Source organism: Frankliniella occidentalis, unplaced genomic scaffold (genome assembly GCF_000697945.3).
Source record: "Frankliniella occidentalis isolate FOCC.00 unplaced genomic scaffold, Focc_3.1 Scaffold200, whole genome shotgun sequence".
NCBI classification, from domain to species: domain Eukaryota; kingdom Metazoa; phylum Arthropoda; class Insecta; order Thysanoptera; family Thripidae; genus Frankliniella; species Frankliniella occidentalis.
The window spans coordinates 15,977-30,263 of record NW_026267326.1 but is presented as its reverse complement, the minus strand read 5'-3'; the positions used below and the strand labels follow the sequence as shown (position 1 = coordinate 30,263).

The 14,287-nt window shown below is 39.8% G+C and overlaps 6 protein-coding genes across 7 annotated transcripts; 2 read left to right on the top strand and 4 right to left on the bottom strand.

Annotated features, from left to right (window-relative positions):
* Positions 1-15: 15 nt before the first annotated feature.
* On the bottom strand, positions 16-1,919 carry LOC113206811 (uncharacterized). 2 transcript variants are annotated; one of them, XM_052272317.1, is made up of 5 exons: positions 1,748-1,919; positions 1,500-1,653; positions 1,300-1,428; positions 760-1,230; positions 16-575 (listed from the first exon to the last, which is right to left on the bottom strand). In XM_052272317.1, exons 1-5 carry the CDS (start codon positions 1,826-1,828, stop codon positions 322-324), a joined length of 1,089 nt encoding a protein of 362 aa, XP_052128277.1. In that variant the 5' UTR covers positions 1,829-1,919; the 3' UTR covers positions 16-321. The 2 variants fall into 2 exon arrangements, with proteins under 2 accessions (XP_052128277.1, XP_052128278.1); XM_052272318.1 differs by having other exon boundaries at positions 1,500-1,919.
* A 144-nt stretch (positions 1,920-2,063) lies between these two features.
* On the bottom strand, positions 2,064-5,157 carry LOC113206805 (uncharacterized). Its single transcript, XM_026423054.2, has 3 exons — positions 4,977-5,157; positions 4,552-4,635; positions 2,064-3,892 (listed from the first exon to the last, which is right to left on the bottom strand). The coding sequence occupies exons 1-3, from the start codon at positions 5,016-5,018 to the stop codon at positions 3,575-3,577; spliced, it is 444 nt and encodes a 147-aa protein (XP_026278839.1). The 5' UTR covers positions 5,019-5,157; the 3' UTR covers positions 2,064-3,574.
* A 47-nt stretch (positions 5,158-5,204) lies between these two features.
* Positions 5,205-6,043, top strand: LOC113206806 (UPF0449 protein C19orf25 homolog). Its single transcript, XM_026423055.2, has 2 exons — positions 5,205-5,512; positions 5,662-6,043. The coding sequence occupies exons 1-2, from the start codon at positions 5,395-5,397 to the stop codon at positions 5,865-5,867; spliced, it is 324 nt and encodes a 107-aa protein (XP_026278840.1). The 5' UTR covers positions 5,205-5,394; the 3' UTR covers positions 5,868-6,043.
* A 54-nt stretch (positions 6,044-6,097) lies between these two features.
* LOC113206800 (HEAT repeat-containing protein 3) lies at positions 6,098-10,104 on the bottom strand. The gene is made up of 14 exons (XM_026423047.2): positions 9,848-10,104; positions 9,482-9,651; positions 9,288-9,375; positions 9,105-9,202; positions 8,917-9,026; positions 8,641-8,778; positions 8,142-8,561; positions 7,934-8,049; positions 7,730-7,851; positions 7,481-7,617; positions 7,287-7,402; positions 7,103-7,216; positions 6,764-6,937; positions 6,098-6,673 (listed from the first exon to the last, which is right to left on the bottom strand). Exons 1-14 carry the CDS (start codon positions 9,995-9,997, stop codon positions 6,545-6,547), a joined length of 2,082 nt encoding a protein of 693 aa, XP_026278832.1. The 5' UTR covers positions 9,998-10,104; the 3' UTR covers positions 6,098-6,544.
* Positions 10,105-10,553: 449 nt separating this feature from the next.
* On the bottom strand, positions 10,554-11,955 carry LOC113206802 (transmembrane emp24 domain-containing protein 2). The gene is made up of 3 exons (XM_026423050.2): positions 11,744-11,955; positions 11,318-11,563; positions 10,554-11,245 (listed from the first exon to the last, which is right to left on the bottom strand). Exons 1-3 carry the CDS (start codon positions 11,904-11,906, stop codon positions 11,013-11,015), a joined length of 642 nt encoding a protein of 213 aa, XP_026278835.1. The 5' UTR covers positions 11,907-11,955; the 3' UTR covers positions 10,554-11,012.
* A 63-nt stretch (positions 11,956-12,018) lies between these two features.
* On the top strand, positions 12,019-13,238 carry LOC113206803 (39S ribosomal protein L22, mitochondrial). Its single transcript, XM_026423051.2, has 4 exons — positions 12,019-12,185; positions 12,270-12,460; positions 12,609-12,822; positions 12,930-13,238. The coding sequence occupies exons 2-4, from the start codon at positions 12,272-12,274 to the stop codon at positions 13,151-13,153; spliced, it is 627 nt and encodes a 208-aa protein (XP_026278836.1). The 5' UTR covers positions 12,019-12,185; positions 12,270-12,271; the 3' UTR covers positions 13,154-13,238.
* Positions 13,239-14,287: the final 1,049 nt, after the last annotated feature.

Sequence of the window (14,287 nt, the reverse complement as noted above, 5' to 3'; positions counted from 1 at the left end):
TCACGGACAGAGGGAGAGAGAAGTCCCTCGCGCGAGGGAGCTAGCCTCCACGTGCGGTGTGCGGAATCACCCTGCTGGCGTCTCAAAATCCTTTCGACGGTCTAGGTCGCGCTCGAAAAGGACGGTAGTCTTTAGCGGGAGCGTGGAAATGCTCGAAACCAAAGCATTATAGCGGCGAGAAAAGTTCTGGGGGATCTGCGGTATACGGCGGTGCGAATCCCCACCTGCAGCAGTTTGATAGCAAGAGGCGAGGCGAGGGGCGATGAAAGTTTGAAATGAGTTTGCCCCCCCCCCTCTCTCACCACCCCGGTGCCAGTCCTCTCACAGCGCGCCCCTCACGGGCGCCGACCTTTTGGAGACGCGACCGTCCTCGCCGTCGTCATCCTCGTCCTCGTCGCCCTCCCCCTGCCCCGCGCCGCCCTGCTGCCCCTCGTCGTCGTCGTCGTCGGGGTACTCGGGTGTGATGGGCGCCCCTGTGGTGGTGGGCTGGGCGGGCGGCACGGCCAGGATGTCCCAGCCCTCGCACCGGTCCTCCGGGCTGCCCTGCAGGCGTCGCAGCGACCGGCACGCCGAGTCTGGAACGGGGATCACGATCACAGGCTCATGTTCTAAACGATTTCTTTGAAAGATATTTTCTTTCTCTTGCGGCATTCGGGTGGCGTAGCGCCGGCGCGTCGCACTGTCCCGCAGCACTCGGCCGCGCGGCGGGTCTGCCTACCCCACGCTCCACAGGCGCTATTGCTCGCCGCTGCAGCTTACCGTCCTCGTCGCACTCGCCGCCGGGGCCCGGGTACAGCTCGCAGACGAAGGGCAGCCTCTTGCGACAGTCCGTGACGGCCCAGGAGCCGCCGGCCGGGCGCCGCTCCAGCACGACGCAATCGTCGGTGGGCAGGCGGTGGCGCGGCTCCCCGGGCGCCCAGGCCCTGAACGGGAAGCAGTCGAGGGGCTCGTCGGACGAGGTGACGAAGAGCCCCTCCTTGGCCGTGTCGTCCAGGTTCACGTAGGCCCTGTTGACGGGCCCGACGGTGCGGTTCTTGGCGTCCAGGCCCTTGGCGGCCAGCAGCGCGGCCAGCCCCGCCGTCCTGGCCTCGCTCAGGACGTGGGCGAGCTCGCCGCTGTCCTCGCGGCACTGGTCCCCCGCCGCCGAATAGTTGGCCCGCTCCGGCCCCGTCGACAGCCCTCGGACGCGGAACAGCCCCACCCCGGGCACGCAGGACCAGCCTACCTGGGCTGACGACGCGGATCAGCTCAAGGGACCCGCCAGGGAGGTGTTCGCCGTGCCGCGACGGGCGTACTCACGCATAGGATCCGTGAACAGGCTGTAGTAGTCGTAGGCCTCGTCGCGCTGGAGCGACGACAGCTCCTGGAACTCGGGGCAGTCCAGCACGAGGCACGAGCTGCTGAACTGGCCGTCGCCGCGGGGCGCGTCTGTGGAGCAGTGCGTTGTGTTACGTGCTCGGGGGAGTCCAACCTCGCAAAGCCACGACGACCAAGTCTACCTCTCGGACTGTAGTTGAAGGCCAGCCCTCGGCGCGAAGCCGCCAGGTCAGCGCACCGGCCTCGGGAGGTGACGTTGGCCTGCGCCACCACGGACATGGCCGAGCGCGAGCACCGCCGCACCAGGTGGAACACGGGCGACCCTTGCTTCTCGACCTCGTCACAGAGGAGAACCAGACGTATTGCCTTGGCTACCAAGTCCACGCATTTCGACCAGCCGGAGTGTCAGTGGGATGCTCCAGTATCGTACCTGGACACACCGCAAAACGGCGGACAGCAGGGGCGGCACGGTTAAAACCAGTGCGAGGAGGGGGACCGTTTGACGATACATTATCGGCTGGCATTTGCGTCCCCAACCGTTCTATGGGCCCCGGTGCAGCTAACTGAATGGGCGAGCATGTCCCGCTATCCGGGGCTGAAGCTGTGCTCGACTCTGGACCAGCAGAGCCCGACGAGATGATGAGGGAAGGCCATTACGCTGTCAGGGCGGTGATGAATACGCGTATAACAGGACAGTGTGACGTGGCTTCTGCAGTCATACGAAAAACACCACACACACACACAACTAGGTTGTTGACAAATTAGTGAAGTTTGGTGTATTTCAAATTTTCTCCGCTAGATTACAACAAATAAGGCATGAATCGTCGTCTAACACTCAGCTATTCTTCTTAGATCGACATGAAAAAGTGCTTCGAGATTTAGAACATTTTTCTACAATACATTAAGTTTTATGTAAAACTGAACGTAAATATTATTTTGTGCTGAAAAAGGGCAATTGAAATGAAGTTTAGAAAATGACTCAAAATAACAGACGGTAAGCCAACAACTATTAATATTCAATCACATGCTTTTTTTCTTAAAGCTCTTGTACATTTTGCATTTTACTTGTAATGCTCAACTAGCATACAACAACAGAGTGCAATGTACAGAACAATGGGTCAATTTTGATACAACCCAGGGTTAATTTCTCTAGTATTCCAGTTCTAGAATAATTATGTTAAATCACATTTACTCAGTCTTGTGGCCCAAACCATTAGCTTATGCCTGCCATATGGGAATTGAAATTAGATGCAGTTGTCAGAAACAATGTATAAGAAAAGGAGATAAAGAACACTTTGTACTTGTTCTTTAAAAGTACAGCTTGGTTGCAACGTAATTTTTTCAAGCATTTTGAAAATTAATTTTGCAGAAAACTATGTACAAAGATAGTAATTAAACAAAAAAAATGAATTTTTTGAACTTAATTTGCTTTTCCTTATTCTCTGAATAATGCAGAAAATATTTGAACTAAGGGAGGGAAAAAAAGGTACAGTGCACTTTTTAAAAACATTGAGCGGCTTTACTAATGCACTGTTGGTCATAAATACGTATTTGTTCCCAGAACAATTCTTTTTACAATGCAGAAAAAAAAGTATTTTTATGATATGGAAAGGTGCAGAGAGACTGGACTCCTATCTAGCTTAATTACTAGATCAGTGTTAGTACACAATTCTATTGCTAAAGGAACCAAGCGTTGTCACTTGGACCTTTTCATTTGTATCACAGTTAACAAATATTGCTTCAAACACTACTCAAAAAGTGTAAAACAATACCGAAGTGCTCTAACACACTATTGTAGAGTACAGTATATTGAGCTAAGTTCATCAAGAGTCTATAAAGATTTGACTACTAGAGGAGCCATAACAAAAAAATTAATTATGAATGAATCATACCATCAAGTTGATAATTCTTTTTTATAAGGGATCATGCTAATGAAACATGTAACACTACATACTTAGTTGTAGTAATCACCATTTCAGACAAAGATTATTTGATATGGAAGAATCTTACCAATTTCAATAATATTTACACAAAATCATGCTGTAGAAACAGATAAACCTACTATTACATTAATTATGATAGAGTTAACCACTATTTTTTGTTTGAAAGAATAACAGGTAACTTTTTTAGATGACAAAACTAAACTACAACAGCAACAACTAGCCTAGTAATAAGACATCAGCCCCTCAATAAACAACAAAAATGTACAAACATAGAAAATATTAAGTCAATGAGATGGATAATATGTGATTGAATGTTATTTCTGAACAGGCAAAGTATTGCTGCCAGCTGAACCAATCACTCTGTCACGAAGACGATCAAAATGGTTCTGAACCTGTTTCATCTGCTTGCGGAGGGAGCGAGTTACTTCTTGCTGTAGCTCTTGGACCTGATGGACATCCTGAAGAACCTGATCATATTCTTTCTTCACTCGATGGACTTCCACAAGTATGTCAGAGAGACACTTGGGGTCCAAACCATTGTTGTCATCCAGCTCCTCTTCACCAGGTTCTTCTGATTCCTTAATTTCCTCTGAATTGGTGTCCTTGAAACAGCCTTGATTGAGAATGTTGTCCTGAGAATATGATAATTCATGGTGATGCATCAATAATAAATACAAGAAGCTGGGTACCTGAAAATTTAGGCTAGTGAGAATGGTTTCACAACTAGTTAGGAAATTTCATGTATCAAATAAACGTATCTCTTTTTCAAAATTTCTAAAATAAATCTGTTGAAGTTTTACAAATGGAACTGCGACAACCACACATTCTACATGTCCCGGTACTTTGCGGGGTTTAAAACGGCATCTAAAGAAAGTACAAGGCACAAACAATAGCATCAAAGCATATTTTGGGGGAATTTCAAATTTTGCAAGCTCTCTTGTTCTGTCAGGGGAACAAGATAAATTGAGGAACAGAATGAGGAAAACCCCTCTATTATTCCTATGAAAAACTGCAGTACAAAGAAAGCTATAGTATTCAAAATAAAATATTACCTTCAAGACTATCTTCCCTGCTTTCAAAACCAGAACTAGGTAGGAACAAGATTTCTATTAAACAATGAATTCATGAAGTTGAAGAAACTGTTAATTGTGGTGGGGTATAAGTACAATACAGGTAATCATAAGAAGACTTTAAAAGGTTTCTTGGGGCGAATGTAAACAAACAAAAAAAAGTGGTTAGTATTAACTGAAACACACAATGATCCATGGATGCGTCTTTGTCAATGACTTACATCTACTTCTTTCGGAAGAACTTTTGCTTCAAACTGGTCCAACCGCATAGTCAAAATATCAAGCTTACTGTCAGCTCGCTCCATCTGTAAGGGTGGAAGGGACAAAGTAGGTTAAGATAAAAATGGTGATAAACAAGCACAATTTGGGGGTAAAAGCTATCACAACAAAAACTGGTTTTGTAGATTCTTCAAAGGGTTATGTCATTGGGTGCGGCTCGTTGCCGGTTTAAGAGAAAAAAATACTGTTTCAAGAACAATTTTTTTGAAAAATCAAGTGGAAAATCATTTTAACGGATTATATTGCTATTCTTTTTTGTAATTATTTAATAAATAGATTAGAAATCAAAATAAAATGTAACGAAAACAACGCTTCCACTCATGTCTTTCTGCTAGGCAGCAGCGCCGATGTCATATCATCGTCTTACCTGCGACTCCATTTTGTGCACAAGATCCTCGAGACTTTCCATTATGGAGAAATTGATGATACTGATGGACCGCTACACAGAAAATCGTCTTGAATTACTTTTTCAACTCAAAATCTTTGAGCTTGACTGGACGAGAAGAATTTTGTATTGTACTTCTTACTTCTTGAAACGGCTATTCGCACTTCACAATGTCGCCAACCCCTCTTAAAAAATATGATTTACAAAACAACATGAATATTTTTTCGTGGGCACTATATTTTTGAAATCTTAAAAAAGGAAAGTAAGATTGAAACCTGTGTGTTGTTGTAGTTGTGAGTTGTGTCGTACCATAGTTATCTCTCTGGCCGTACGCGCCAGCCGTTAGCCAACTGCCCACTTTTCCTTCTGCTGTCAAACTTAACAACAAAACCCAACTACAATGTTTAAAAAAAAGCCGGATATTCCACCTAGACCAAAAATTCCAACTGTAGAACAAATAATCGAAGATATAGACCATTCTTCTCCCGATGACAATATTTTCGTTAAGTCTTTCAACAGTGAGTGTTCCATATGTAGGAGAACGTTAGAGGTTAATGCATGTGACACAGTTGTCTCAAGAAATTTTGGAAAGAAAACACGAGATTAATTGACAATTAAGCATGTGCATGTAGCTCCAATTGCCTTAAGTTATTCATTTCTTTTCTAGGTGAATCAAAACGGGAACCTACGGTTCAATCCAACGAGTCTGAAACTGTTTACTCGAAAGTCAAAGATTTTGTAGAAATAAACACTAATCTAAGAGATATGCTTCGTAAGTTAGAAGATCAAAACGAAGCTTTAAAAATTAGTGATCTCGAACTCAAGGCTATGGCAGAAGACATACGTAAGCAAGCACTGGAAGCCCTTCAGTAATTTTACTTTGATACCTGCCTTCAAGCTTAAACAAATCATTATTTTTCTTACTTTTGTTACATTGTCCTAAGATTTATGGTACACCTATGTGAGGATATCTTGTCTGATGGAATTCACATAATTAGCTGACGCCGATTTGATTGAATAAACTGTTCCAAGATTTTCTTTTTCCATAATTTGCAAAGCTCTATCAAGGTTTATCCTACTTACTAGTTTTAAGAGAACTGAACTTCAAGTGAGTAAGTTTTATTTACACCATCATCATATTAAATACAATGTCACAAAATGCTGATTTGAGTAACAACTTCTTAACAGAATATAAAGACCTTATATAAAATAATGATATATCGATAAAATGAATACTGTTCATAACAGTAGATTAAATTGGACATAGGATATATACATGATTACAAGACATACCAGTCTTTTAGTTGAACAAAGAATGACTCAACTATGATTTCATAAAAGCCGACAGTACCGTACATTTAAAAAGAATCTCATTTCAGTACACAATTAAGGTAAAGTCAAAAACTAACTCACTGTCAAGATTTTTTTTGAAAATGGTTTCTGTATGTAAAAACCATTAAATATTTCTTCTAAACAACTAAGTTTTTGCAGCAGTCTGCAAGTATATAACATTACATCTTCTTTGGCAACCACCAATCTAAAGATTAGATTTAGATGTGTCCATTAGAGGAAAATTTCAATAGCCTTTTACTTTTGTATTTAATGAACCGATTTAAATTAGAAGTGGCTGTCATAACAACTGAGTAATGGTCCCCTAGGTTTTTCCTCTGCATACGAACCTGTAGATGAAGAAATTAATATGAATATTTTGTAAGTGGTGGGGAAAGAAGTTATTGGATGAAACAGGATAAAAGGCACGCAATTATTACCCTGCTCTTCAATGGTCCAGCAAATGACCGCAATTTGTTGACCAAATCAATATCGAAAGCAGCTTGATCGGTTTCATCCTCTCCAAACACATCAAATATGCAATCAAGTGCCTCTGCAGAAACCCAAACCTCGGCATCACGAGATGCAACATCCAACAGAAACTTCCCAATTACCTGCACAGAATTAATGAAAGTTCATTTTTTAAATTATTATTTAGGAAATGGCAGTATTTTTACAATAGGTACAAAATAAAGAAACTACATCAGAAGACCAGATTTCTTTATGGGCAGAAACAGTGTTTCATGTAGGAGTGAAATTTCAGCTGCTTCAATGCTTACCAGTAGATGGGGTGAACAAATAGGAGCTAGCATTTGTCCAATACAACCAACAATTCGAATGAGATTTGCTCTTACGTTGGGGTCTTTACATTGACTTTCACCTTTCAGAAGAATCTGCAATAAAACTGCTGAATACTGGATATGTTTTCTTTTTATAAATCAACATTATAACATCAACTCTTACTTGAAGATCATCAGCACTTAGTGATGAAAACTGTGTAGCTTTTGCTTGAGCAAGACGTAAAACTGCAGCTCGCATCACAGATGTTGCTGCCTCAAGAAGTGGCAAATCGTCAGATTCTGCAAGAAAGCGAAGATTTGAGATGAAACAAAGAAATTAAAATCTAAATACTAAAGAAAAAGAAAACAAAACCTTACTGGTTTTCTGAAAAACGAGTTTTGTTGTCTCAAGCCACATATTGTACAAATCATTACAACCACCCAGCTCCTCAAGGTCCATTACTGCTATTAAATTTTGCAGACACAAAAATGCTCTACTGCGAAGTGAATTGACTCTGTGGAAAAGTAAAATAGATGCAATGTCTTATTTCCAATACAAAATTGTCAAAGGGTAAAGAAAACAGCAAACACAAAAACAACCATTTAAAAGGTAAAAATAAAACAAACCTGCTAAAAATAACTTCACAGTCCATATGCTCTTGTAACATTTCACAAACATTTTCGGCAGGTAAAATAGTTTTATCCCACACCTTAGTTACTAAACGTTGGCTCACAATAGCTTCTAAAATCTGATAAGGACATAAAAACAACTTTAAAAGGGCAGGTCATGTGAAAAAGAAAAAAAAAAGATATGATCCTATCTATAATTACATCAGAGGAAATTCCAAAGGGAACAGATTCTGGCCCCTTTGATTCTTCAGTATAACTTGACTCGCTCATTCCTTCGGATTCAGAATCATCAGCATCCATACCATCCTCATCATCATCTACGGGTCAAAACAACATTATTAAAACTTTGATCAACAGAGTAGATAAAAAGAACTTGGCATTAGAATCCAGTAAGGAAGTTATTCTATACCTTCACCAGAGCATAAATTTGCTAGAACTTCTAAAGAAACTAACTGTGCTTGTAATAATCTAGCTGCATCAGATATTAATTTCTCTTCCTTTTTAAGCATATCAGCGGTCCTATCTTCTGGCACAGGGCGTCTTCCTCTGGCCTTAGAGCGTCTGTCACAATTTTTGGTCTTGCCATTTTCTTCATCATTTTCTTCTTCATTCTCTTCTTCCTCATCTTCCATTTCCTCATCAACAGCATCCCTTATCCTTTTCCTTCTGGGGTTGAGCTTCTGAATATCAATTTCAAGTTGGCTTGTGAGTTGGTTTAGCATTTTTCGTTGGTCATATTCTAATGCGAATGAAAGTGTAGCCATTATCAGAGACAATCGGCTGGGGTCCATGGCTTCCACAGCTCCAAAATTAATATTAATGAGAATTCCTATGGAAAAAGAAACTTCCGTAAAACAAGTCTTAAATAAAATCACCAACTAAAAAACACTCTCCTAAGTGTGACAGACCTGCAACTAAAACTTTAAACAGCATGACATTTGCATCTTCATTTTGAGAAGTAAGGATCTGTTGAAGGTTGGACCCCAAGTCTTGCATCTTTAACACAGCATCTTGATTTTCTTCAGTTACTGTGTGCAGACACTCAGCTAAAATAAAAATAAAATACAGATTGAAATGAGAAAAGTACAAAGTCGTAGACTGCAGCAGAGATCCTAATTAGGTACAGCCTTTTTGAGTCACACTGTGACACGCCTTAGTGTACGAAATAACACAAAATCACATACCAACAGCTGTTGAAATATCTAATCCAAAAGTACTGACATCAAGACAACGCACAAGAAGAGGAAGAATTTGTGCATTGTTGAAGTACTTTAGAGCAGTTGCATTACTTTCACTGTGCACAAAAAGAGGAGTTTCAAGTTAAAGAAATAAGTACGGAATAAAAGAAAAGTGAAACAATAATACTACAGACCACAAATTCCATAAAATGTTCACGGCATTGACAAGAGTATCAGAGTCCACATCTTTTTCAGGTGTATCGGATGATTTAGGTTGCCATTCATTTCCATACTAAGGGAACATGATAAAATTATTAGTAATAAGAGTAAAGACAACAGCACTCAGAGCAATGATACAGATAAAGAATGATTCTCACTTTAAGAAGTAGAGAGCAGAGAGAGGTCATTATATCCTGTTCAACGAGAACGTCACAAAATTCTGGTCCACCGCTAGCTGTTAAGTTCCTGAAAACAGATACCATACGGCATTGATTATGACATAGGAATTATTTCCCTAACATAATTGAAGTACAATGCAGTGATTTTCATTAAAGTTTAATAGTAATCCCACCTGAGGGCACCAGATGCAGCATTGCGAACATTGGAACTAGGATCAACAAGTAATGGTCCTGCTATGCGTACAAGGCGATTCTTAGCTACCTCTGCTAAAGTACTGCCATCAAAGACATCGGCCAACATGAATAATCCTGATATTTTCTCTTCTTCTTCATGGGATTGCAGCTAACAGGGAAAAAATAAACTTGTCATAGTTGAGCAACCGGTACGGCAGAACACCCCCGTGTTTCGGGAGGTTAGAGAGGAATAGCAGAAAACAATTCACAACTAGTAACGGAGGTTAAAGATACGACATAGACAATATACAACAATAGTCGTAAAGACTACATGTACCGCAGTCAATTGACAACCATTTATTTACCTTTTCCACAACATTTTCTACCAACAACTCGCTTTTAGTCTCTGTACTACTGCCCCCATCCTCTTCTTTCAAAGACGCAGATTGATTACCATTCAAACCAACAGGATCATGCCGTGGTCCTCTGTTGCGAATTCTCTTTGCCTTCCCCATTGCAAACAAATTGTGTCTCTACAAACGACAATTATGCCCAAAAATTGTGTTGTGATTAACCAACGTCAACGTGGGAGGGACCACTGCGGATAACCACCTCCGACGGACGGGCGGCGTGCAGCGAACGATCTCGAGCAGAGATCGAAGCAGGAAGTTGTAGTACCGGAAGATGATTCAAATGTGTCTAAGTTGGAGCGAAAATAGCTTTCGTTCGAATTTGGTTATACGGCCCTTTCTCAAGAAGCTTGAGCAAGAAGTCAAGAATTTTCCCACCTTCAGCCATACGTCGTCTGTGAACTGAGAGTTCAGGCGGACCCGTGTACATATGAGCAAATTCGAAATTACCTTCCAGCTGCCAACGAGCCATGAGGGGTGTCTTCCTAGTAATCTAGTAATCATGAGATGCACTCCATACTTTGTTGAAGTGAGCTCCTATTTCTTTATCTTGCTGTACTTGGCTACCTACATGTTACTTTTATAGTGGCTAGGAAGTTTAAATTTGGAAAATTCAATGAGTTAAGAATGTGATTAGGAAACAATATAGTAACATCAGGAATGAATTACAAAAGTCATAAAACATTTACTCAAACAGTTACACAATAAGTTATTATTCCCTACAAAGTCTCATAAAATAGCTCCATTTAAGTCAGAGCAGGATACTTGAAAGAAATGCCTACTTGCTGAGGAGGATTAAAAGAACAATGCTGAAACTGTTCAGAAAAGAATGGGAGATCAATGGTAGGAATATGAAAGATGCAAAAGAAAATTTGTACAAATCTCACTCCTTTTTTCATATGTTGAATTGCAAAATGACTGACAAATATACATGACACAAAAAAACTTCACATCCATAAATACACAATTGAAAAATGATCACACAAAATTAATAATTTACACCATGTTACCCCATATTGAAAGATCTTATAAATGAACTTTGTGATCAATCGTTTCTGATGATCACCTCAGGGTAATTCATAGAAGTTTCAGATGGAAAAGGATAAGACATCACAAGATTTCAAACAACTCTCCGAACTTCAAAGAATCGTTTCAAATAGTATACTTGTCCTACAGTCATCACAATTAGAACTAGTGCTTCAAAGAAAGCCCACATCACAACTCGGCTGTTCGTACTCTCATTGATCGATCGATGAATCCTGTCTCTCACTTGCATGTAATCTTGCTCATGCTTGACATTTGATAATGATTGTGACAGCTCTTTTATCATCTGTTCTAACTGGTTTTGGTGACCTGAGGGAAAAACACTGAAATTAGACATTGTACTTCAAGCAAACAAAAGTATTGAAAGGGTGACCTTATTACCGTCTTCAGCTGGTTTATCTTCTGTACTGGATTTTTCACCAATTTCCATATTGAACATAACAACTTTAGGTGTCATTGTTGACATCTGGTTACTGAAGCAGTATGTGTAGACGCCAGATGTATGAGCTGCAAATGTGTATTTTCCACTGGTCTCTCGCTCTCCTTGGTGAATTACTTTACCTTCTGGTCCAACAATTTTAACATCTATATCCAGAAATCCACCTTCTGCTATTTCAAACATTAGACCTGAAACATAAATTACATGCTTAATGAAAGAAATCCGAAACTCCTTCGCAGATTCGTAGAAAAGAGATTCATGATTAAGTGAAAGGATGTTACTTCCAAAATAATGACCACATTTGACAATACTTTTTGAGGAAAATAAGACTTTCAAAATAGACCGGCCTAACCTGCATAAAGACTTACCCATTTTAGTTCCCGTCTCTACCTTGTCAAAGAAACATTCTTCTGCATGTGCATCGACGGTAATGAAATATGCGTTAACATTTGTAAGATATGTACATAAAACGCAAAATAATAATCCTAGACACTTCGAATCCATCATTGTGAATTTCCCAAAACACCACATCTAAACGTCGGCCACGTCAGGCTACAAGCTACGCCTTCTTGAAATGTCACAACAGTTGCTGTTGCTTTGCTTTCTGCTACTGCTACTACTCGATTCTCCCATCTGCATCACGTCTTCTGCTTGGGGAGGACAAGGAAGGATTACGTTTCTTCGTTGGTGGTTTTGCTTCATATATTTATTTTTTGAAAATTCTCTTCAAGTAATGCACTTTTACTGACATTTTCACACTTTTGCAACTAACTGCTTTAGTAAAATTTATCACAGGAGTTTCTCACTGAGGTATGTCGTTCATTGTTTTGAAATGCCTACTTACATGTGTGTTTTAGACATGGGGTTATAATTGTATGCAATGTTTTTATACAGAAATGTTCTGCCTCAATGCATTGTCCAAGAAACTTCGTCCCGAGGTTTTATTTGGACAAACATCCCGAAATAGAGCTACGTTGGAAAATTGGGCAGTTCTGGTTGATAAAGAGAATAAAGTTTCACGATGGAGACAACTTAATGATCAGGTCTTCGAACCGTTAAAGAAAGGGGAAGAGAGACGCCCTGCAGTAAGTAAACCTTTATTCATACATTACGCTTCTTGATTTGCTTTTTATCTCTTTACTACTTTCACTTTCATTTCATGTGCAGTTACGTAGTTGATGAATTTTCCCCTTTGTTCACTTATCTTACCTATCTGATTTTAATTTGTTTCAGTTTGTGTGCCATGAGAAGAGAGACATTTGGTACAGCTTTAAAAAGTTGTATATAGTTTCTTGCTTTGTCAGAGGACTTTCAGTGGATGATGCAGTTAATCAGTTAAATTTTGTACCCGCAAAAGGTGCAAAGATTGTAAAAGATACAATTTTGGAAGCACAAGAAATAGCTGTTAGAGACCACAATGTAGAGTTTAAAAGTAACCTGTGGGTTGGTAAGTACCTAGCTGCCATAAATAAAAATATCAATTAATTAACAGGATCTTTGACCCTTTGTGTCCAAACTGTCTTAATATCGGAGAAAAATGTTTCTCTTTTTCAGCTGAATCTTTTCCTGAACACTCATATAGAATGATGGGATACCGTAGACATGCAAGAGGTGTTATGCATCCAATCAAGCTTGGCCATGTTCACTACTTAGTTCGTTTAGAAGAAGGACCTCCACCCAAGCATTATTATTATCATAGTCGTCCAAGAACACCTCAAGAACTTCTGGATCAGTGGTTTGAGGAATTACGGGCGAGAAAAATATCAAATTCTCTTTGAACAAATATCCCAGGTTATTGTCATTGAAAGCATTTTCCCAGTATAATTTACTTTGAGGGGTGAAATAAATTTACTTGTGTTTCAATCTTGTCTTATTGGTTGATTGTTTCTGAAAAACCTTCAATAGTGGTGAGAGGTAATGCAACTCTGGCAGACTCTGTAGAGGCGCAATGTAGTAGGGTACAAAAAAGAGGAGGAAATTGAAGAAAATCCTGGGACATATGCATGTAATGACATTTTATTTTAACTCTGTATACAGAAGTTATCTTTAAGCTGCCCCAGAATAACTCAAATAAATTACAATTCAGCTTCGGCTTTTAGATTCATGTTCATGGTAACTTTATTGGGTCTGATCATATATTAATTATTTTTTTATGTTTTTGCAATGCACTTCACATACTTCATGATTGTGATATTAAGAAACATAACATTAATGACTTTTTTGGAAGGAAGTAGTAATAACTTTGCATTGCAATGAATAAATATTGGCTATCTTTTAGACTCGAATGTATGAAATACAAATAAGCTAAAATGATAAGATATTGGGTAATCACCTCAAATTTAGAGATAGTAAAAGTTTCTTTACTTCATAGCTTTACAAGTGTTTTCTACTGATTTTTTACTACATTGCATACAAGGTTCTTGTTATAGCTTAATGACACACACATACACACACTGACAAGTTCTGATTTTCTGAGCAGAGAAGTATAATAGTTGATTTATCAATAATTCCAGAGGAATTTGTCATTAAATGAACACTTTCACACTGGCAATTACTCTTTAAAGTAACCATTATGATAACCCTTGTAACAATTTGGACTTTTAAAAGTTTGTGTGTCAGTTAAGAAAACCTTTTAAATATCACTCTTAGCCAATTTAGGAATACACAATGACACTGGTATAGACACCTTTAAGGCTCTGAGCTATCACAGGATTGTCATAAGAATTTACTATTAATGGCACAGTAATAATATTGCATGTTGACAAACATTCACTTTCATTCATACATACACAGATACACACAATCATCCGGATCACTTCTATTATACCAGACATACGAGCACAGGGGAACATCTGGTAGGTCCCCTCACTAGAAGGTCCCCCCCAATTATTTTATGATTTTTTAAATATTTT

Coding starts and splice junctions, on each gene's coding strand:
- LOC113206806 (XM_026423055.2), top strand. CDS start 5,395: ATGTTTAAAAAAAAGCCGGATATTCCACCTAGACCAAAAATTCCAACT. Junction 5,513..5,661: donor TTTCGTTAAGTCTTTCAACA/GTGAGTGTTCCA, acceptor TTTCTTTTCTAG/GTGAATCAAAACGGGAACCT.
- LOC113206800 (XM_026423047.2), bottom strand. CDS start 9,997: ATGGGGAAGGCAAAGAGAATTCGCAACAGAGGACCACGGCATGATCCT. Junction 9,203..9,287: donor TCTGCTCTCTACTTCTTAAA/GTGAGAATCATT, acceptor ATGTTCCCTTAG/TATGGAAATGAATGGCAACC. Junction 8,779..8,916: donor AGATATTTCAACAGCTGTTG/GTATGTGATTTT, acceptor TTTTTATTTTAG/CTGAGTGTCTGCACACAGTA.
- LOC113206805 (XM_026423054.2), bottom strand. CDS start 5,018: ATGGAAAGTCTCGAGGATCTTGTGCACAAAATGGAGTCGCAG. Junction 4,636..4,976: donor TGCACAAAATGGAGTCGCAG/GTAAGACGATGA, acceptor CCACCCTTACAG/ATGGAGCGAGCTGACAGTAA. Junction 3,893..4,551: donor TTCTTCCGAAAGAAGTAGAT/GTAAGTCATTGA, acceptor TCATATTCTCAG/GACAACATTCTCAATCAAGG.
- LOC113206811 (XM_052272317.1), bottom strand. CDS start 1,828: ATGTATCGTCAAACGGTCCCCCTCCTCGCACTGGTTTTAACCGTGCCG. Junction 1,654..1,747: donor CCGTTTTGCGGTGTGTCCAG/GTACGATACTGG, acceptor CTCTGTGACGAG/GTCGAGAAGCAAGGGTCGCC. Junction 1,429..1,499: donor CTTCAACTACAGTCCGAGAG/GTAGACTTGGTC, acceptor ACTGCTCCACAG/ACGCGCCCCGCGGCGACGGC.
- LOC113206803 (XM_026423051.2), top strand. CDS start 12,272: ATGTTCTGCCTCAATGCATTGTCCAAGAAACTTCGTCCCGAGGTTTTA. Junction 12,461..12,608: donor GGGAAGAGAGACGCCCTGCA/GTAAGTAAACCT, acceptor AATTTGTTTCAG/TTTGTGTGCCATGAGAAGAG. Junction 12,823..12,929: donor TAAAAGTAACCTGTGGGTTG/GTAAGTACCTAG, acceptor TCTCTTTTTCAG/CTGAATCTTTTCCTGAACAC.
- LOC113206802 (XM_026423050.2), bottom strand. CDS start 11,906: ATGTGGTGTTTTGGGAAATTCACAATGATGGATTCGAAGTGTCTAGGA. Junction 11,564..11,743: donor AGAGACGGGAACTAAAATGG/GTAAGTCTTTAT, acceptor TTTATGTTTCAG/GTCTAATGTTTGAAATAGCA. Junction 11,246..11,317: donor AGATAAACCAGCTGAAGACG/GTAATAAGGTCA, acceptor TTTTTCCCTCAG/GTCACCAAAACCAGTTAGAA.